Below are 22,387 nucleotides of genomic sequence, written 5' to 3'. Positions count from 1 at the left end.
ATCAGAATAGAGTACGGCCACTGATGCTCCATCTAACTTGTTCATTACCTTTTCAAACAATTCCAAATGTAAGACTCTAATTTTACCAAGGACTGAGGTCAGGCTAACCAGCCTATAATTTCCTGCCTTCTGTCTCCCTCCCTTCTTAAACAACATTGTTATATTAATCATTTTCCAGTCATGTCTCCACAAACTCATCAGTTATCTCCTTCAAAAGCCTTGGGTGTAGTTCCCCTGCTCCAGTGGTTCATGCACCTCCAGACCTGTCAGCTGCCCCAGCATCTTCTCCCTCACGATGGCTACTACACTGGCCTCTGCTCCCTGACTCTTCAAATTCTGGTATGCAGCTGGTGTCATCCACTGTGAAAACTGATAAAGTACAGATTCAGTGCAACCTTCACAACCCTTTGGCTTCCCAATGATCTATTATGCTGTGCCCGACTTCCCTTGACAGCCATGGTCGCCTCATCTTTCCTTAGTATGTCTTTTCTTAATTAAAGGTGAATTTTTGCTCTGTCTCCCTCATTACTCCCAGAAACTCCTACCAATACTGTTCTACCATCTTCCCTGCTAGGCTCCCTTCCAATCAACTCTGGCCAGCTCTGCCCTCCTGTCTTGACTCAATCTTCTCCCCCTCAAAGTGCAGGCTGAATTCTTTCACATTATGGTCACTGCTCCCAAGGTGTTCTTTCACCTTAAGCTCCCTAATCAAGTCTGCCTCATTACACATCACCAAATCCAGAATTGCCTGCTCCATCGTGGGCTGCTCCACAAGCTGCTCCAAATAAAGAGAACCATCTCATAGGCATTCTCAGAATTCATTTTCTTCAGGATCCAAACCAATTTTCCAAGTCCAGCTCCACATTGAAGTGCCCCATAACTAGTATATTAGTCCCTTCCTTTTCTCCTCCTTGCAGTAGATTTTCTTCCCTCACTCCCTCCCCAACTTTTAACTTCCTAAACTTAAGGAGGTGAGTCACAGGGCAGAGCAGGGAGAGTTGCAGGCTGGAGCGGGGAAGGGGGCTAGTTGTAGGCCGGAGTGGCTGGGGGTGGAGGAGCAAGCGAGGCCTAGAGGTGAGTCCAGGGCAGAGGGTAGGCCTCGTGTTCTGAAGTCCAGTGGGCACAAACTCAGAAAAAAAAAGAGGACTATAAAACTTGGAGTATGGTGAAGATACATTTTATTCTCATTCTGGATTTTTAAAACACTGTATTCCCATGCTAGACTAGTATTTTTTTTTCTCTACAATGCCATAACAACACAAAGTATGTGTATCTAAGATGGTGCTGAAAGGTGACATGACAGACTCTTAACTATACTCATTCGAACACATGGCAATAAAAGACTATGTTATTTCTTACATGTATTTTGTATCTCCCAATTAATATTCTTCCCCACAACTTGACGACTGCTAAGTAGCCTGTATACAACTCACATTTGCTGTTGTAGCTCAACTCCACCCACACAGATTCTACACTTACCAATTCTATATCACTTGTTGTCATCAATTCAATTCTACAAGGCAACCTCATCCCATCTGCCTGTCTTTTCAACAGGAGGTGAATGGATCCTTGGATATTTGGTTCTCAGCCCGATCCCCTTCCAGCCACAGTACCAACACTGTACCTGTCTATTCCAAATCTGTGCTCCAAGCTCATTTACCTTATTTCATGTACTGCATATATTTAAGTATAACACAGCCAGACCTGTGTTGGGTGCCCACCTTCTCATTATGTTGTCTCCTGATCTGCTGTGCCTGAAGTTATATTCGTGACCCCTCTCATACACTATCCAATTAATTGTCCTGGAAACTAATAGCCTCGTCGGAGCACCCCCAGCTCCCCTTCAACCTTTTGTACACTTTTCCATGCAACTCAATGCTTCCACCCTACTATTTAAACTTAAAGGCCCCTCTACTGCCATAGATATGCAATTTGCCAGGTCCCTGGTCCCAGTATGTTTCAGGTGGAGCCAGTCCCATTGGAACAGTTCCTTAAATCCCCAGTACTACTCACAATGACAGCTTTATTTTAAAACAAAGCAAATACATGAAGGGAGGAGGAGAGCTGATGAATACAGAGAAGAAATGATGGACAGTTATTTTGGTTCAAGATTTACACAAAAATAACTTCACATAGTCCTTTCTCAAAATTAATTTAATAATTCTACCCACTGAAATAGCTCTTTCCTCAAGATCGCTTTCCAGTTAAATCATGAAACATAATGTATTATGATTCAAACTGATCTTTTATTATCACCAATATCACTTCAAAGAAGAGCAGCTCACAGATACATTTGGATTACAACAGTGAAATCCATCCCAGCGGGATTCTGAAACTGGGAAAATCAGCAGGAAAGATCTGTATGGGCCAGCCATAGGATACCTTGGGCCCTTATACTAACATTCACTCGGAGGGACAGGCCAATACCCAGTGCACATACCACACGGAGCAGTGGAGGAAACAACACTACAGTGTCACGTTAACAAGACGGAATTTCTTCACATCATTTATTTCCAGAACGGGATGTGCTAATGAGCCTCTGAAAATACTCCGAAGCTTCCTTGAGGGGATTCAGACTAATTTTCAAACCATTCCTGGATACAAATGCAAAATACGGCAGATTTGAAAAATGGAAAAAAAAAATTGGAAAAAATGCAACAAAAACAGAAAATACTTGCTATGTTCAGATCAGACAGTGTCTGTGGAGACAGAAGCCATCTTTCAGATTGCTAACTCCTGACTAAAAATCTGAAGAAAAGGTCTTTAACACTAAGACATTTCATCAGGATTTCTAATGTAAGGTCATCAACCTGAAACATTAATGGACTCTCTCTTCATAGGATGCGTTGGACTGGAGTGGCCAAAGTTTAATAAAAATCACCCAATATTAGGTTATAGTTAGCTAGCCAGCTATGTGACAAAGGACCAGCATTCCGAAAGCTTAGACTTCCAAATAAACCTGTTGGAGTATAACTTGGTGTCATGTAATTTTTAACTCTCTCTTTTATAAAAATGAGAGTGTCAAGTCAAGTTGCAATAGTCTAACCAGACAATAGGGCTGCTCTCTCATGAGAGTGATGACTGGTGGTAAGTTAATCTGAAGGCCATCACACCTCAGGCAAGGAGAGAGATTGAGAAGGAGAGTCTTCATGGCAACCTCAGCTGATGTGGGAATTGAACCCATGCTGCTGACATCACACTGCTTCACAAACCAACAATCTGAGCTAAACCAAACCACACTGTTGTGGAGTGGTTAGAGCTCCAGAACAGCAAAACAGGGGGCCAGGATAATGCTCTTGGGGCATGGGTTCAAATATCATGAAAGCTGGTCAAATTTTAATTCAATTAGAAATTAATGCAAAACTAGTCTCCGCAAATGATGAACATGAAATAGTTTTAAATTGTAACAATCTATCCCGTCAACTAATGTCCTTTTTGGAAGGACATTAGCCATACTAGTCGGGTCGGGCCTAAAGGGAATTCCAGATCCACAATAACATTGTTGACTTTTAACTGCCTTGATGTGGCCTCTCAAGCCATTCAACTCAAGGAGAGAGAGAGAGAGAGAGAGAGAGAGAGAGAGAGAGAGAGAGAGAGAGAGAGAGAGAGAGAGAAACAAATGCTGGCACAGCCAGGGCAAATAGAAACTAGTCTAAATCTTAAAAAAAGTGTCAATCTCAAGAAAAAGGGGAACCCATCACTTTCATATTTAATTCCAATTTTTTTTAAAAAAACTGGGAAAATAGCAACATGGATAGCCACACAATCTCTCCAAAGAGGAAATGAACATGCAGCATACCAGGCCCTTTCTGGAAACAGCAAATTAATAGAAATGCCTCAGAAATTGTACTTCAGTTGTGCACCCCATGCTATTATATACCACTGCTGCTTTTGCTTGGATCTCTCCAAGCCTTGTACAAGGAGTTTCATTCTAAAACAATGATGGTACTGGATATTCTGCTACAGCTAGCATTTACACCGAAATGCAGGAAGACACCTTGAATCTGGGAGGACCTTTACAGAGTTCACATACTCAGCAGAGACAAACAGGAAATACATGGTGAACAACACCAGGCTCAGGGGTGTTTCAACAGATGGAGAATGATTTCATAATACACCTACATGGTGACTTATGGCCAACCTTTGCTCCTGGTGAACAGGTGATGCAGTGTTGACAATTGCAGGTGTGACATGTACTTGGTTCTTATTCATGTAAGAAGTCACTGAAGGTTTCGGGTCACTGAAAATGCATCAAGTTTGCAAACCAAGTCGACAGTTAATAGATTGAGCGGCGAGTCCCTCAGGAACTCATGTGGTGGTCGGGAATTCACTGAATTCCTTCACAGAAAAAAAAACTGAACTTGGTTCTAGATTCCTATAAAAAGAATAAATACTGTGCATGGTTCAGAGTCAGAGCAATCTCCTGGACCAGTTTAATTTCCAAAGATGTTTTCTCCCCCAAGATTCTTTTGCCACCCGAATTCAACTTTCCCAAGGGCTTTGAAGCCAGGTTTTCCATCCCTGTCTGGAGATGTCATGATCTGAAGTGTGCACGTTGCAATACAATTAGGGGTGGCACAGTGGCTCAGCAGTTAGCATTGCTGCCTCTCAACACCAGGGGTCCTGGGTTCAATTCTTGCCTGTGTGGAGTTTGCACATTCTCCCTGTGTCTGTGTGGGTTTCCTCTGGGTGCTCCGGTTTCCTCCCACAATCCAAAGATGTGCAGGTTGGGTGAATTGGCCATGCTAAATTGCCCAGTGTTAGGTGCATTAGTCAGGGTTAAATATAGGGTAGGGGAATGGGTTTGGGTGGATTTCTCTTCAGAGGGGCAGTGTGGACTTGTTGGGCCGAAGGGCCTGTTCCCACACTGTAGAGAATCTAATGGTGTGGGACACATTGGACGGGCTGTAGGGTTTTAACCTGTCCAAATAATTCTGGGAAACTCATGGATTTTTTCACCAAATATGACCACCTAATCAGCTGCCTCACCGTGGTACTGTGGTTAGCATTGCTGCCTCACAGCACCAGGAAACTGGGTTCAATTCCAGCCTTCGGTGACTGTGGCATATGCACATTCACCACATCTGCAAAAGAGTTTCCATTGGGTGTGCCTGTTTCTTCCCACAGCCCAAAGATGTGCAGGTTAGGTGAACTGGCCAAAATATATTACCCATAGTGTCCAGGGATGTGCAGGCTAAGTGGATTACACATGGTAAATATGGGGTTACAGGGATAGGAGAGGGGGCTGGGTCAAGGTGGAATGTCCTTTGGAGGGTCAATGCAGACCGAATGGGGTGAATGGCCTCTTTGTGGTGCAGGAATCCAATGATTCAGTCTGGAGATTCCATCATTCTCCAGTTTTTCTCCAACCTCCATGTATGATCCAGGTTCATTCTATCCACAAAACACACGACTTTATTCCTAAGAATCATGTGACCATTGGAGCTGTTACATTATCTCATACCCTCAGTAGCTCTCTCCAGAGATACCGCTCTCCTGTTAATTTGCCTCTCCTCAAAAAGGTTAACACTCAACTCCCCAACCTCATCCTTAACTGCCTCTCCCTCAGTAACATCATCAAGTGGACTGTCACCTCCGAAATCCATGGGCACTTTTCCAAGAATTCCACATTTGAATCCTTCCAACCATTTTTGTAAACAGTCCTGCCTTGTCCTTTGACACAGATCTGCACATCATCTACTTCCAATACAAAACAAAACATGACCCCATTACCTCAGCCCTGCACTAGAGCGCAGTCCTAGACTTTTCACCATAAATTTCTGGAGTGGAATTTGACTCGACTCAAATGGACTTGGTGGAGGAGGGTTGCTTTTCAGACTGGAGGCCTATTACCAGTGGTGTGCCACAAGGATCGATGCTGGGAGTTGAGACAACATGTTGTGACTATATAGAACTTTGGTTAGGCCACTTTTGGAATCTTGTGTGTAATTCTGATCTCCCTGCTAAAGAAAGGATGTTGTAAAACTTTAAAGGGTTCAGAAAAGATTTACAAGGATGTTTTTGTTTTCTCATTTACAGGATGAGGGAGTCGCTGGTTATCCAGCATTTATTGCCCATCCCAGAGGGCAGTTAAAAGTCAACCACATTGCTGTGGGTCTGGAGTCACATGTAGGCCTGACAAGGTCAGCAGTTTCCTTCCCTAACAGACATTAGCGAACCAGATGGGTTTTTTCCAACAATCATGGATTCCTGGTCATCACAGATTCTGGATTCCAGATTTTTATTGAATTCAAATCCCACCATCTGCCATGGCAGGATACGAAACCGAGTCCAGAACATTATCAGAGTCACTGGGTTAACAGCCCAGCAATAGATAATACTAGTAGGCCATTGCCTCCACGATTGCCAGGGTTGGAGGATTTGAGCGTTAAGGAGGATGAACAGGCTGGGGCTGTTTTTCCTGGACTGTCGGATGCTGAAGGGCGACCTGATAGAGGTTTGTAAAATCATGAGGGGCATGGATAGGGTAAAGAAGGTCTTTTTCCAGGAGAGGGGCGGGGGTGGGGGGGGGAGGGGTAAGAGAGAGGAAAAAAAAAGAGTCCAGAACTAGAGGGCATAGATTTAGGGTGAGGGGCAACGATTTTTTTTAAAAAAAGGGACCTAAGGGGCAACTTTTTCACACAGAGGGTGGTGTGTGTATGGAATGAGTTGCCAGAGGAAGTGGTGGAGGCTGGTACAATTACTCATCCAAATGCCTTTTAAATGTTGTATATGAATAGGAAGGGTTTAGACCGATCTAGGCCAAGTGCTAACAAATGGAAATAAATACATTTAGGATATCTGGTCAGCATGAACCAGTTGAACTGAATGGTCTGTTTCCATGCTGTACATCGCTGTGACTCTATGACTTTTTACTGAGCCACAGCTGATTTGAGGGAGTGAACGTTTCTGATGTTAATGACCAGCTTCAGGCAGTTTATCAAGCACCCGTTGTAATGAAGGCTTGTAATAGACAATCACCCAGAAGTTAGATTTGTTATTACACTAGTTATTCAGATTCAGTTTTTACTCCCCTACTACCCTAAAAAGAAGAACTAACTGGTTTAAAAGAAAAGCAGAGTGCTGCATAGGAATATCCCATTATATACAGTCCTACTTTCCAGCAACGCATTGTATTATAAGTTTTAGTACTTCTGCATCCCTATGTAGATTTAATTAAATTGTGCATAATGTAGGAGCTTCCTGAATCATGGCACTAAGTTAGTATATAAATAAATAAATCACCGAATGGCCAGACACAATGTTAACCCCTTGGCCAGATGGTTAGATTATGAAGAAAGAATGGGAAAGAGATTCAGTATAGCATGTGGAAAAAAGGTCTAATTAACACAGAAGAGCGCGCGAGCGAGACACTCAGATTCTTGTGGAGAGAGGAGAACTTCAAGGTAGGCATCCTTGCAAGAGGATTCGCAGTCAGGTTAAAATCAACTAGGCAAAAATGGGGACTACAGATGCTGGAAACCAGAGTTTGGATTAGAGTGGTGCTGGAAAAGCACAACAGGTCAGGCAGCATCTGAGGAGCGGGGAAAATCGGTGTTTCGGGCAAAAGCCCTTTCCTGATGTATGAATATGACTGCTTCAATTAAACACATCCCTGTCTTAGTCAGTGCATTCAAATCCTAATTATTCACTGCTTTAAAAATAATTTTTATTTACATTACCATTGCTTCTTTTGCCAACAATCCAAAATCTGTGCCTTCTTACCCTCAAATCAAGCTGTGTGGGCGGCACAGTGGTTAGCACTGCTGCCTCATAGCGCCAGAGCCCTGGGTTCAATTCCTGCCTCAGGCAACTGACTGTGTGGAGTTTGCACATTCTCCCAGTGTCTGCATGGGTTTCCTCCGGGTGCTCCGGTTTCCTCCCACAGTCCAAAAATGTGCAGGTTAGGTAAATTGGCCATGCTAAATTGGCCATGGTAAATATAGGGGAATGGGTCTGGGTGGTTGGCAGGTAGGTGTGGACTTGTTGGGCCGAAGGGCCTGCTATCTAATCTAATCTCCTTCCCTCCAAGCTGTTCTCATGTTGCCTGTATGACAATGGGCATTGAGTCTGGAAATCTTGCTGAGGAAGTTAAAATGCCACAGAGGGGTCACAGTTCCATGCTTTACCTCTCTTTCAGAGCACATTGGGGGCTCAAGGGTTAAACATTCCACTACCAAAGGACTTAGTGCAGTACCAACTGAAAGCCTGTACTCTTACAACACAAACAGACCATCTCAGCAGGGGGGAGGCTGACTGTATCTCAGAAATGGAGCCACACATGTGGATTCCCCCTGTAGCCCCAGACAGAGGTATTTGCCCTTTCCAGACAAGACGGATAGCCTGTTAAACTGTCTCCTGCTCCCATTGTCTTACTTCCCCTCCATATTAGCATAGATATGTGAATCCTCCATTCACAGCAGGTAAAATCCTTCTGCCTTAATTTCTGCTCATCACAATCATGAAGAATGTGATAATCAGTTTCTGTATTCCATTCACACGTTATCACAGGACATCGACATTCATCAGGCTTTGTAAATTCATAATTACCTACTTTAAACTGTGATGACAATCACCCATGTGACATCTAAACCTTTTACTATATTTTAAAGGAATTAAACACAGTCTGTGTGTAGGACAGAGATTCGTGCAGAAGTGTTATCACACGACTACTTTTGGGGACAGTGAGAATCTCTCGCCAGCTGTCTGATAATAAAGCATCTACCATTGTACAGAAACTTGTGCCGTCCGGATTTGTGCAGCAAAATATACATCAACATTGTTGCACACATGCCTCAGAGGCCCACATACTGGGAAGAAAAATGAGAGGGAACACCGGTAGGAGTAGTGTTTTCCTGTCTTCTCTGGCCAGATCCCCTTGCAATTCTGCACACCTCTTCTCAACCTTCCCTACCCCAAGGTTAACAGTCCCACCTTTTCCCAACTATCAACCAGAGATTCCCTCATCCCCATAACCATTTTTTTGTGAATCTTTCCTGCACCCCCCAATGCATTCACATCTTTCCTACACCATATGGAAAGTTAATACATTGTCTGTCCTGGAATAATGCCAAATAGAGGAAGCCTCTCTACAATACTGGAAAACTAAGGAGAACTAGGCTTATTTTGTCAAGTAGGAGACAGCGAGGACTGCGGATGCTGGAAATCAGAGTCGAGAGCGTGTTGCTGGAAAAGCATAGCCAGTCAGGCAGAATCCAAGGAGCAGGAGAATTGCGTTTCGGGCTGGAGCCCTTCATCGGGAATGGGGCTGGGAAGCTCAATGCATGGGAATGGTCTTTTTAATATAGCAAATGGCCAGAACAGTTTACATTTTCAATAATGATTCTGATAATAAACAGAAAACTGGAGAAGCTCAACAGGTCTGGTGTCAATCAGTACAGACAGAAAGAATAATGGCATCGAGTCCAGTATGACTCTTCCTCAGAGCTGAAGAAAACACATCAAAAACACCTCTTATAAAAACAAAACAAAAATCTCTATTTATCATTTTCACAGTCTCATTTCTGATAAGGCAATTTCTTAAAAAAGAAAAATAAATCACATGTTGCATAGAAGTTATTCCTTGCACAAGCCTCATTTAATTCCTGATTCATTCCCCCACACCTCTACCACACTGAAATGGTTGCACTTTCAATACTTGATGGAATGATTTGAAATTTGACTGTGCTACTTCCGCATATTGTACTGACCTATATAATCTCTTTTCTCCCCACAAGTAAAATTTTAACCTGACACCCCTGGATTTCCTTGCTTCCCATGAAGGAAATTTAACGATCAAGAGATCTTGGTTGAGAGCTGCAGGCATCCCGACGCTGACTTTAATTTGAAAACAAAATACTTGTTGTGATGAATTCAAGTGCACTGAATGCTCAAAACTATTTCTAAAGGAATGCAAGATTCCCATCGCCCTTACCTCAATTTGCAGCCACATGCACATGAACAGTCCCCATGGAATAATTTGATGGCTTTAACCTTAGACAATAAATACCACTGCTTTGGCTGTAGACTTGTGCAATACATTACCTCGGGGGTGGCATGAAGTCTTGTAGAACCAGTGAAATTTCTCGGGGATCCAAAACATTAGTCATCTGCGTGCAGATGAATCCACAAGATTTTATGATAATATCAAGGTTGGGACCTTAAATTAAACCTTTCCTCATGGCCTCAAGACTGACATTCTTACTACTGCAAGTAAAATTAATAACCTTTTGAATCACTCATGTAGCTTCTAAATGCACACTTGTAATGTTGTTACTTTGCTCATATAAATAACTCCACTTGGATTAGAATGCACAAACATAATTTGCTTTTCTTCTGAAGTTAAGATTTTGCAGAAGAGTTATCACGCCATTTATTGCTTTCACTTACCTCATTTTCTCAACTCTGGCATTCACACCCTAAATATACACTTGGTCTATTTGTATAGCATGATGTAATTGTTTTGAAATTGCACTGAAACCTCGTGATGCGGCTGACTTTCGATCAAGTACAAAAAGAGCATTTCGGGTTTCTTTCTCCTTCCATCCCCGTTGAACGGGTACCTTGGTCTTCCACTTACTGCCCCCTAACACAACATCGGGGAATTGAAGTCGGGAATTCAGCAGCATGGCACAAGATACACATCAGCACTATTACAATTGCAGGAAAAACAAACATTACACTAAATCGCAGAAAGCAAGTACACAAATGAAGTCTCTGCTTACCATCTTATCAGACAGGAGCACCCTTAACATAATTCTAGACATCCAAGGCTCTTGTGTAGAATAGAAATTCACAGAAGTCTGACTTCTACATGCCCAAAATGACTCTTACCAATTCCTACTGATACACTATAGAAAGCATCCTATCTGGATGTATCACAGCTTGGTGTGGCAACTGCTGTTCTCAAGACCGCCAAGAAATTGCAGGTTTGTGAATGCAGCCTAGTGTTCAGCCTTACTTCTACTGACTTGGTCTATACTTCCTGCTGCCTCAGGAAAGCAGCTAACAGAATATCAAAGGCCCCTTCCATCCTGGTTATATGCTGTTCCACTCTCTTCCATAAGGCAGAAGATCCACAGGTTGAAAACATGTACCAATAGATTCAAAAACAGCTTCTTCCCCACTGTTATTAGACTTAGAAACCAACCTCGCATATTAGACTGGACCTTTCACTGCACCTTCTCTGTAGCTGTAATTCTAAATTCTGCATTCTGTTCTATTACCTTGAAGTATTTATGCAAGGTGCAAGTTGTCTGGATAGAATGCAAAACAATACTTTTCACGTCATCTCAGTTACATGACAATAATAAATCAAATCAAAAGGGGAAAGTGCTACCACTGGGTCAACACTAACATTATAGGAAAAGATTTGGTCACAACAAACATTCATTCAACACAGATAAGCTTAGGGAGAATTCCACATGGGTAAAAATCCCCTTTTCCCAGGATTCTCTTAAATGATCAGCCCATTTGGAAACTGCTTCAAATGAACAGTATACTCAAGTGCCAAATGCTAAACTGTGATTTTAAACAGAAAGTCAGTTATTTCCCATTGACATTATGGAATGAGTGCATCAAGTACCATGGCACCAAATCATAGACAAGGACAGGTTTTCCATTAATCCACTCTCAGACAGGAAAGCAGCGGCATAGTTATGACTGAATTTGGGGAGAAATGGAGCCACTATTCCAAATGACTGCGGCTGAATAAGAGATAGATTGTTGTAATAGGTCTGAACTTAGCAATGCTAAACCCAAAAGAGTTACTGATACAATGTATGACAACAATTATGAAAGCTACAAACTGGAAACCAAGTACCAGTGTTACATTATCACAGATGCAGTACATTTCTATGATTTTAATTTGCCACACAATGCCTATTCCTGGAGGTAGAGACCATCCTTTTTGCCCAACAAGCCAGTTCCCATAAGCGTACACGTCAGGTTTTTGAATATGGCTACTAACCATTAAAAATGGCTTCCATCAGAACCTGGAAACAGATGCAGGATGACTGAACCTCCCTGCTGCCCAGGAAACACCGTGGGACACACTGGCCTGGTCCGAAATCTATCCAAAGCACTTCCAATCTGAGTCAGGACAGTCATCCAAACACTCCTTTGCCACAGAGAACTTTATTGGAGAAGACTGGTCAAGAGTGTACCACAAAGCTCAGTGCTAGCCCCAACACTGTTCACCATCTACACACATAACCAGGCAACTAGGCCTCAAGTTCACCCATATTGATGGAATTTCTTGCATCACCTGGACCAGGTCCTTAACAAAGGTGTTAAAAAAAATTTACAAACTACTGCTGTATATCCAATGTTTGCCAAATCCACACATTGACAATGCCAAAAGAAAAATGCACATTGACATGGACGGTCATAAACTGAAGCACCATCCCAACCCCACATACTATCATATTTAGGAATGACAGTAGACAGAACATCTGAAACAAACAGCAGCAAAAGATCAGAAAACAAAACCAGAACCAACCTATTAACCAAACTTAATGGATCTGCATGGGATACTGCTGCCAGAACATTCTAGACCTTGGCATCTGCCGGTCATATTCCACAACAGATTGCTGTGCCCATATCTGCCCAAGGACATCACACATGCATCTTGTTGACATTTAGGTAAATGGAACAATGCACATTATAACTGGAACGTTTCACTCAACTCTTCTCTCCTTGGAAACATCACTCCTCAACAACCGAAGGCGGCCCACAAACTGGTTGAAACCATCTATGCTGCACCTCACTTACTCACTTCATGACTTGTTCAATCCACTTACTGCCTACCTTCTGTCATTACACCCTACATAGGGAGCAACTTTCCTGAGCAAGATTGGCCTGAAGAATGCGTACTGATCAAAGAACAGCAAACACGACAAGTCACTAAGGAGTTAGCAGTCACAAACCCCATCTGCTGAGCTTTGAGCTACCACAGTAAAATTCTTGTGAAACTGTTTCAAGATTAACTAGAGTCCCTGCTCAGCTAATCTCCACCACTGGGACCCCAGTACAAACCCTTTATGCTGTTGTGGAGGCACACACAAAAATGTTGCATATTACTGAGGAGTACACCATCTACTGACTAAAATCACCTTAAAAACAGATGGGACACTGCTACTTGGCGACATGGATTTACATTTGCTAAATAAAATTTGATCCATTACGGTAGACAGAGTCCCCATTGAAATGCATTTGATTTAAAGGAAACATCTGAAGTTTCATCCATGTGTAGTTGTTTACTCAAAGTTTCCATCAAATTTTATAAACAAATACATGGTATCACTTACAAAAATAAAAACTTATCGCTTTAAATCACTGGGCCTCTATGAGGGTTCTTACAGAGAGAATTGGTTTCAAAATTCACATCACCTGGTCAACCAGAGGGATTACCCGATACTGGAGGAGCCCTTTACTCTAGGTACGACGTCAACATTCAAGCAAAATCAAACTCCAAATGAAATAACATTCATTTCTCAACTTTAAAAGAGATACATTTAGTCAAAAGCAAACTTGCACACCTCTGACAAAATCAGCAGCTGGTTACTTACAGCTTAACCAATACAGCCACTAGCAAAACAACCGTCCCCATGCCCGTTCCTGCAGAAAACCACCTGAAGTGAATGGGCCTGGTAATGAATTTTCTGAACAAATCCTTGATCTGTACAGTAATTTCCAAAGATATTGAATCTTTCAAACTCAAAATAAATGGAACATACTTTGATTCCAAACATTACTGTAGAATTCTGCTGGTTTAGCTGACAGTAGCAATTAGTTAAAGGTATATCTAAAAACTGCAAACCCAAGTTGTTTTACGCTATTGCAGCTCACCTGCCTTATAGAATGTTATGATATTACACAGAGGATGACTTAGGAGGTCAACTGGTCTACCGAGACTTTTGTTTCATGACATCTTTTAGAGCTATTTATATCAAAAGAAACTTAAATTACAGTGATCTTCAAGAAGACCTCAAACCATGGCACTATTCCCGTTAGACTGAGAAAGCAATTGCAAGTCAAAAATACATACGACACATTAATGAATCCTTATATGGTGAGTTATCAATCTAAACTAGGATAAGAGAACTCCTTGTGAAGGAGGAATGTAAACTGAAACTCAGATTGCTATTTACAAAAACAGAATACCTTGGCACATTAAAAGAGGTGAGAGGAGAGAGATTTTAAAAATACAAGAGGGACAATTTTTTTTAAAAAAACACAGAGCATGGTTTGCATGTGGAATGAACTTCCTGAGGAAGTGGTGGATATGGGTACAATTGCAACACACAACATAGAACATTGTAGCGTGGTAGAGGCCCTTCAGCCCTTGATGTTGCACCGACCTGTGAAACCAATCTGAAGCCCATCTAACCTACACTGTTCCACTACCATCCATACATATGTTTATCCAATGACCATTTAAATGCCCTTAAAGTTGGCGAGTCCCCTCAGTCTCCAAGGAGGAAAGTCCCAGCCTATCCCGCCTTTCCTTACAACTCAAAACTCTCCAGTTCCAAACAACATCCTTATACATTTTTTCTATACCCTGTCTCGTTTAACATCATCCTTCCTATAGCAGGGTCGAAAAGACCACTCCCTCCGTGACTCCCTTGTCAGGTCCACGCCCCCCAACCAACCCAACCTCTACTCCCAGCAACTTCCCCTGCAACCACAAGAAATGCAAAACATGCGCACACACCTCCCCCTTACTTCCCTCCAAGGCCCCAAGGGATACTTCCATATCCGCCACAAATTCACCTGCACCTCCACACACCATCTATTGCATCCGCTGCACCAGATGTGGCCTCCTCTATATTGGGGAGACAGGTCACCTACTTGCTGAACATTTCAGAGAACACCTCTGGGACACCCGGACCAACCAACCCAACCACCCCGTAGCCCAACACTTCAACTCCCCCTCCCACTCCACCAAGGACATGCAGGTCCTTGGACTCCTCCATCGCCAGACCATAGCAACATGACGGTTGGAGGAAGAGCGCCTCATCTTCCACCTAGGAACCCTCCAACCACAAGGGATGAATGCAGATTTCTCCAGTTTCCTCATTTCCCCTCCCCCCATTATCTCAGTCAAATCCCTCGAACTCAGCACCGCCTTCCTAACCTGCAATCTTCTTCTTGACCTCTCCGCCCCCACCCCCACTCCGCCTATCACCCTCACCTTGACCTCCTTCCACCTATCGCATTTCCAATGTTCCTCCCCAAAGTCCCTCCTCCCTACCTTCTTTCTTCGCCTGCTGGACACACTTTCCTCATTCCTGAAGAAGGGCTTATGCCCGAAACATTGATTCTCCTGCTCCTTGGATGCTGCCTGACCTGCTGTGCTTTTCCAGCAACACATTTTCAGCGCTGACCAGAATTGTACACTGTTTTCTAAAGGTGGTCTCAATTATGTCTTGTACAATCACCAAATGAAGTCCCAACTCCTAGGCCACTTCTTCACCACCCTGTCTGTCTATCTATAATGCTACTTTCAAGGAACCATGAACCTGGGTGCCTCTGTTTAACAATACTTCCCTGGGTCCTTTTATTAATTGTATAAGTTCTGCCCTTACCAAAATGCAACACCTGATATTTATCTAAATTAAACTATCTGCCACTTCTCGGCCCACTGGCCCATCTGATCAAGATCTCACTGTACTCTTAAATAACTTTCTTCACAGTCCACTAAGCCACCAAAAACATTTAAAAGATATTTGGCCAAGGACATGAATAGGGAAATTTTAGAGATATGGACCAGGAGCAGGCAGGTGGGACTAGTTTAGTTTGAGATTACGTTCAGCCTGGACTGATTGGACCGAAGGGCCTGTTTCCGCGCTGTATGACTCTATGAAGGTTACTTGGATTCCTTTGTCATGAATGAGAGACAGACTAGAATGACAACAAATCTCATGCTGCAACAGCAACTCTAACTCCAGCATGTGTGGATTCCCTACATGAATATTTTGGGAAATGTTTAGAATTTTTAGCTATTCCATGCATTCAGTTAATATATGCACAATACAGTCTGTTTATAACAGTGAAAGAGGAGGAAAAGCACTAACAAAATACTCAAACTCTTCTTACTCAGAGCACTGGATTGCTCCTATCAATAATTAGACAGGGAAATTCTCTTTGAAAAAAGGAAAAACACTCCATCCTTGACATTTGAAAAGCCTTTGAACTTAAAACAACACTGCCCTTAAAATCAGGATAATATGTTGACTTTCTGCTTTTAATCCAAATAATTGACCATTGCCGACATTCAAAAAAAAGCAGCTTTGAAGCAATGCTGAATATCACATTTTTAAACAAATTCACAAAATTCTTGTGAACTAACTGCATTTAGTTATTTATATTGCTGTAGAGGAGGAGCATTTCATTCAAAATGGGACAGCACGGTGGCTCAGTGGTGAGAACTGCAGCCTCACAGCACCAGGAACCCGAGGTCAATTCCCACCTTGGGCCACTGTCTGTGTGGAGTTTGCACAATCTCTCAGTGTCTGCATGGGTTTCCTCCTACAATCCAAAAGATGTGCAGGTCAGGCGAATGGGCCATGCTAAATTGCCCGTAGTGTTGGTGAATGAGTCAGGGGTAAATATAGGGTAGGGAAATGGGTCAGGGTGGGTTACACTTCAGAAGGTCGGTGTGGACTTGTTGGATCAAATGGTTTCCACACTGTAGGGAATCTAGTCTAGTCTAATCTAAAACAAAAAATTCCAGAAAAGTACTTTTTCTCTCAAGCATACGAAAATTAAACAATCTTTAGCCATAATGGAAGACAAAGTGGGGCTGTTTTTTTTTGGGGGGGGGGGGGCTTTTCAGCATGGCAATATGTAACTACTGGAGTGCTGCTGGCATCAGGGCCAGATTGGGCCACAATTGCTGATAATGACTTGGAGAACACAAGTGAGGGTGTACTATAGCGGACATACAAAACAAAAAAAGGTGGGAAGGCAAGGGGCAACGAGTCTGTTGGAAGATGCAGGTAGATTAAATAAGTGAGCAAAAACTTGGCAGAATGGAATCCCATATAGGAAAATGTGAGGTTCTGCACTTTGGTAGGAAGTATGGAGGAGCTGAATATTATTTTAAACAAAGGAGAGAGACTGCAGAAGGATTTGAGGTCCCGGAGCATGCATCACAAAAAGCATTATCCAAGTTCAGCAGGTAATATAGAGGAGTCAACTAGAAAATGTTGCCTTTTATTTCAAAAAGGGAATGAAATATAAAAAATAGGGAGGTTTTCCTCAAACTACAAAAGACACAGGTGAGACCACAGCTGGAATATTCCGAACAGTTTTGGGCACCTTTCCTGAGCAAAGATATATTGGCATTAGTGGATATATAGAGAATGTTCACGAGGGTGATCCCAATACGGAGGGATTATTTTACAAAGAGAGGTTGAGCGTGTTGGGCCTGTACTCGCTGGAGTTTAGGAAAAAAAAAGGCAAATTTGAAGGAAAAAGGTCAGATTTTTATTGGGCTTTACAGGGTAAATGTTGAGAAGCTGTTTCCCTTTTTAGGAGTGTCTAGGACCAAAGGGCGTAATCTCAGAATAAGAAGTTTCCCATTTAAGACAGATGAGGAGGAATTTCTCAGGGTAAAAAGCCTGTGAAATTCTTTACTGCAGTGGGCTATACAGCCCATGCTGTTAAGTATATTCAAGTTGGAGCCAGATTTTTAAATGAGTAAGAAAAATCAAGGGTTATCGTGATAAGGCAGGAAAAAGGATTATCAAATTAGCTATGCTTTTGTTGAAGGGCAGATGAGACTTGATGGACCAAATGGCCTACTCGGCATCTATATCTTATGATGGAATACATCTACTCACCTTGTTCAGCTTTCCCAATGATGAGATAAGGTCTGCCCACTCACTGGAGGACTCAAAGTTCTTCAAAGCTTTATCAATTGTGGCAGAGTAGCTTCTGTACCGATAATCATTGATGAGATTTAACTCTTCTTGCTCCATCTCTCTTACTCATAGCAGCATCCACAGTCTTCAAGAACAGGAGGTGGTGAGGTTCATCAGAAGGCATTTGCAAAAAAAAAGTGAGCATATAAATATAAAGCAGTTATTAATTTCAAAGAACATTTACTTCAAGATACACCAGTCACACGCCTTAGGAAAGCAATGTAAATAAAACACAACACCAGGTTATAGTCCAACAGGTTTAATTGGAAGCACACTAGCTTTCGGAGCGACGCTCCTTCATCGGGTGATTGTGGAGGGCTCGATCGTAACACAGAATTTATAGCAAAAATTTGCAGTGTGATGTAACTGAAATTATACATTGAAAAATTGATTGTCTGTTAAGCCTTTCATCTGTTAGAATACAGTGATAGTTTCACTTCTTTCTTGTGTAAATCACAAAACCCTTTTTTTTTTAAAAGTTGCATTCTCGGGTTAGCTGTTAACAATGGTGATAGCTAGACAATATGAAAGAAGTGAAACTATCACGGTATTCTAACAGATGAAAGGCTTAACAGACAATCAATTCTTCAATGTATAATTTCAGTTACATCACACTGAAAATGTTTGCCTTAAATTCTGTGTTACGATCGAGTCCTCCACAATCACCTGATGAAGGAGCGTCGCTCCAAAAGCTAGTGTGCTTCCAATTAAACCTGTTGGACTATAACCTGGTGTCATGTGATTTTTAACTTTGCACACCCGAGTCCAACACCGGCATCTCCAAATCATAAATACAACACAATTAGTTCCAACATTTTAAAGCATCGATACTGTGTTGGATGGAATTGCAGTCAATGCAAAGCAGACTTTAAAAAAAAACAAAAATTAATTTACACACTGGCGAGATAAAAAATATGTTGCAGAAAAATATACACGTTTATCAAACCGATTTCAAATAACAAATGCAAATGTCACTCTTATTTAAATCAAAGCAACTCAAGTTGTAGGAAAAATGCATGCGAATCTGAAGGTTATTTGAAGACCGGTTGCCACGGTAATTTGTTGATCTACTTTTATTTGTGAACCTGCGTGTGAACCACGCCACACAATCGTGTCTCAGAACTCCAAGTGCGTTCCCGCACAGTGTCGCTCGGTCAAAAATCCTCGAAATCCTTCCTGACAGCAACGTGGATGGGCCTACACAATAACTGCAGTGATTCGAGAAGGTAACTCACCCACCACCCCCATTGGGGGAAAGACGAGGCATGTGTAATAAGCACTGACCTATCCAGTAATGCCCACATTTCTTATCCAAAAAAAAAACTCTTCACTTCTGAAGGCATGACTCATATACGGATCTACAATTACAAAAGTTCCATTCCTGATGGGCGAGTCTCACCCGTGTCAGCAGGTCGTTACGCTGTGCTCATATTCACCTTTCTAGGCAGGCAGATATAGGAAATTCCAACTAGTCCCTCTGACCTGGAAATGATTGAGAGACTGGCAGCATTATTTGCATTACAAAATTACTTGTATTTTAACTGTTCGCTTTATATTCTGCCAATTGATGTTTTGAAGCTCTGAAGTCCTTGCTGTTACCAAATCAAATTGCTAACACACTTTAGCTAACACACAGTTTTCAAACCTGTTTCCAAATGAAAACTGCATCCGCTGCTGCTACACCCAACCCATTCAGTGTAAATCAGAAATCAAACCTGGGAGGTCTGCATGGTTTCGTATAAACACTCCACAAAAACACTTAACCAGCCGTTCTACTAGCTGTGGAAGAAATTTCTATGAAGCATTCCGCAAAAAAAAAATGCGAGACAAGTTACTTTCTCTCAGGCAGAAAGGCAATATTTGAACACCCATCGAAATTACGATAAAAGCAAACTTGTGCTGATACTGAAGATCTTAAATAAGAAACCTAAAGAGCTGGAGAAAGTCATCAAATCGGGCAACACTTTTGGAGAGAGAAAACAGTTAACGTTGAGTTCGAATGGCCTCCTAATATTACAGACTGGTTTAGAACCTGTGCAGGGTGTTTTGCTTTACAGAGTCAATCAATCATATACAACAAAGCGAACCTCGTGAGGTGGCGGACAATTCTGGCGTCAACACAAAACACATGAATAAATGTCGGTTTGTACATTGGAGACTTAGTGCACGGGGAGCGCCATGCACCACTATTTCAACTGATAATTCAGCCAACTCCCAGCATTACTCGGAGTCTTGAGGTTCAGGTGAGTTGTGTACACATATTACTGTTACTTTGGACTGAAAATCTAAGCAGCCATTGATTTGTGCAACATAACCCTGGACAGACTGTTCTGGAATGCATTGTTTTTATTTGGAGGAGGATGTGTGTTTTTTGTTTAGAAATCCGACAAGTGAAAATTTTTCATCTTAAAATACTCAGGCACCTTAAGTGAACGAAAGACTGAACATAGGGAAATAATTGATCTTTGTCACAAGTATTTCAAAAAGGTCCATCAACTTATTGCATTGTTACATCAATTTGAAAAGCGCTGCATTGAGATTTCAGAAAAACAGTGACCTGACTGACATATTAGAAATCATTAAGTAGCATCTTAAAAGGGGGGGGGGGGGGGGGAACTTCCTTTTCTTCATGCAGATGATGAGGACATTGCTGGGTAGGCCAATTGCCCTATGGGGTGGCCAATCGTGGGTCACCCGCATCGCTGTTGATCTGGAATCACAGTGTCCAGACCAGATAAGGACGACAGTTTCCTTCTCTCAAATGAAGGACATTAATAAACCAACTGGGTTTTTTTCCCAACAATCGAAATGGATTCATGGTCATTATTGGACTCTTCATTCCAGATTTTTAAAAGAAATTCAAACTCTGCCACATGTTATAATGGGATTCAAACCTGGGTCCCCAGAACACAACATTTAGAAACAAATTGAGGGGACAAGGGTCACACTCCATCTGTAATCATAACTGAAAAGGCAAGTACCGATCAACACAGGACACACTGCACAAACCTTCTGCTCAAAACTGCAAACATACTTTTCTAGTGCCTGTACATCTCCCTTATCCTTCAATAGCATCCACATCAACTGGTTTGCTTCCACACCCTGTCATATAAATAAATAAAAACCATATCACTGTTTAAAAATAATCAAGCCAATCTTTTTGATAAGATTATTCCAGAATGTTGCAGGATTAGTTTTGCCCGACAATGACACTTGGAACCATTCAATGACATTTTTCTGACTCAATGGTACGCATTGTCCAGAACATCCAGTCAGTCAGTGGCAAAAGTGCCATTTCAACTGCCCACTTACTGCACTTTCTGGTCTTTCAAGAAGGCAAATGGTGACTACAATTTTGCTCCCACTCTGTCATGAACATCAGACAAGCCCTTGACAATCTCTCTTCAGTCCACTGATTTACACCAGTTTCCAATTAGAGCTATCACCTTTAACCAATGCTCAAGACATGACAGAGTTTCCTAAGAAAATTTCATCAGGGCAGCAAGTAAAATCAAAGAAAAGGATAATGCGGGAAAAATTTCAATGATATGAAAACAGCATTACAACTTTTAAAGGAATATTCAACTCAGTTGTAAGCACAGTTAATAGGAAAGGTTTGGAAGAATACAGGCCAGGTACTGGCAGGTGGGCCTAGATTGCATTTGGACATCTGGTCGGCATGGACGAGTTGGACTGAAGGGTCTGTTTCTATGCTGTACATCTCCATGACTCGATAACATTTGGAAGCGAATGGACTTGTTATTGAGAGGCAGCATGGGTTTGTGCAGGGAAGGTCATGTCTCACTAACTTGATTGAGTTTTAGTTTTGAGGTGACAAGAATGATTGATGAGGGAAAGGCAGTGGATATTGTCTATGTGTACTTTTAAGGCATTTGATAAGGTACTTCATGGCAGGAGGGTACAGAAGGTGGAGTCTCATGGGATCTGGGGTGAGCTGGCTAGATGGATAGATATGGCTTACTCATAGGAGTCAGAGAGAAGCTGTGAATGGGTGCTTTTTGGAATAGAAATCAATAACTAATAATGGTGTTCTGCAGGGATCAGTGCTGGCACCTTTGATAATATCCCAGAAGATCTGGAGGAAAATGTAGGTGGCCTGATTACTAGGTTTGTGGATGACATCAAAATTAAAGAGTTACAGCTAATTATGAAAATTGTCAAAGCAGGATAGAGATAAAATTGCAGATTTGGGCCAAGAAATGGCAAATGGAGTTTAATCCAGACAAATGCAAGGTGATGCATTTTGGAAGATCAAATTCAGGTGCAAATTACACAATAAATGGCAGAACCCTTAGGAGCATTTACATTGAAGGGTCTGGGCATATAGGTCCACAGATTCCTGAAGGTGGCAACACAAATGGATACAGTGGTCAAGGCGGCATGCAGCACACTTGCCTTCATCAGCCAGAACATTGAACATAAACGTTGGCAAATGC

At 42.0% G+C, this 22,387-nt stretch overlaps 1 protein-coding gene across 7 annotated transcripts in view; it reads right to left on the bottom strand.

The window, feature by feature from the left end:
- Nucleotides 1–22,387, bottom strand: part of dop1b (DOP1 leucine zipper like protein B) — a 144,426-nt gene that overhangs the window by 101,737 nt on the left and 20,302 nt on the right. For 2 of the 7 annotated variants that reach the window (XM_072585618.1, XM_072585610.1), the window contains exon 2: nucleotides 17,850–18,015. In XM_072585618.1, the coding sequence (XP_072441719.1) occupies nucleotides 17,850–17,987 (138 nt within the window). In that variant the 5' untranslated portion in view covers nucleotides 17,988–18,015. Of the gene's footprint in view, nucleotides 1–17,849; nucleotides 18,016–18,824; nucleotides 18,849–19,001; nucleotides 19,020–19,165; nucleotides 19,481–22,387 lie in introns of those variants that run through there. The other 5 variants (XM_072585614.1, XM_072585611.1, XM_072585615.1 and 2 more) reach the window with 5 other exon arrangements.

This window comes from Chiloscyllium punctatum, chromosome 15 (genome assembly GCF_047496795.1).
Source record: "Chiloscyllium punctatum isolate Juve2018m chromosome 15, sChiPun1.3, whole genome shotgun sequence".
NCBI classification, from domain to species: Eukaryota; Metazoa; Chordata; class Chondrichthyes; order Orectolobiformes; family Hemiscylliidae; genus Chiloscyllium; species Chiloscyllium punctatum.
Note: the sequence above shows the minus strand (reverse complement) of the source record. Positions and strands in the feature narration are given on the sequence as shown.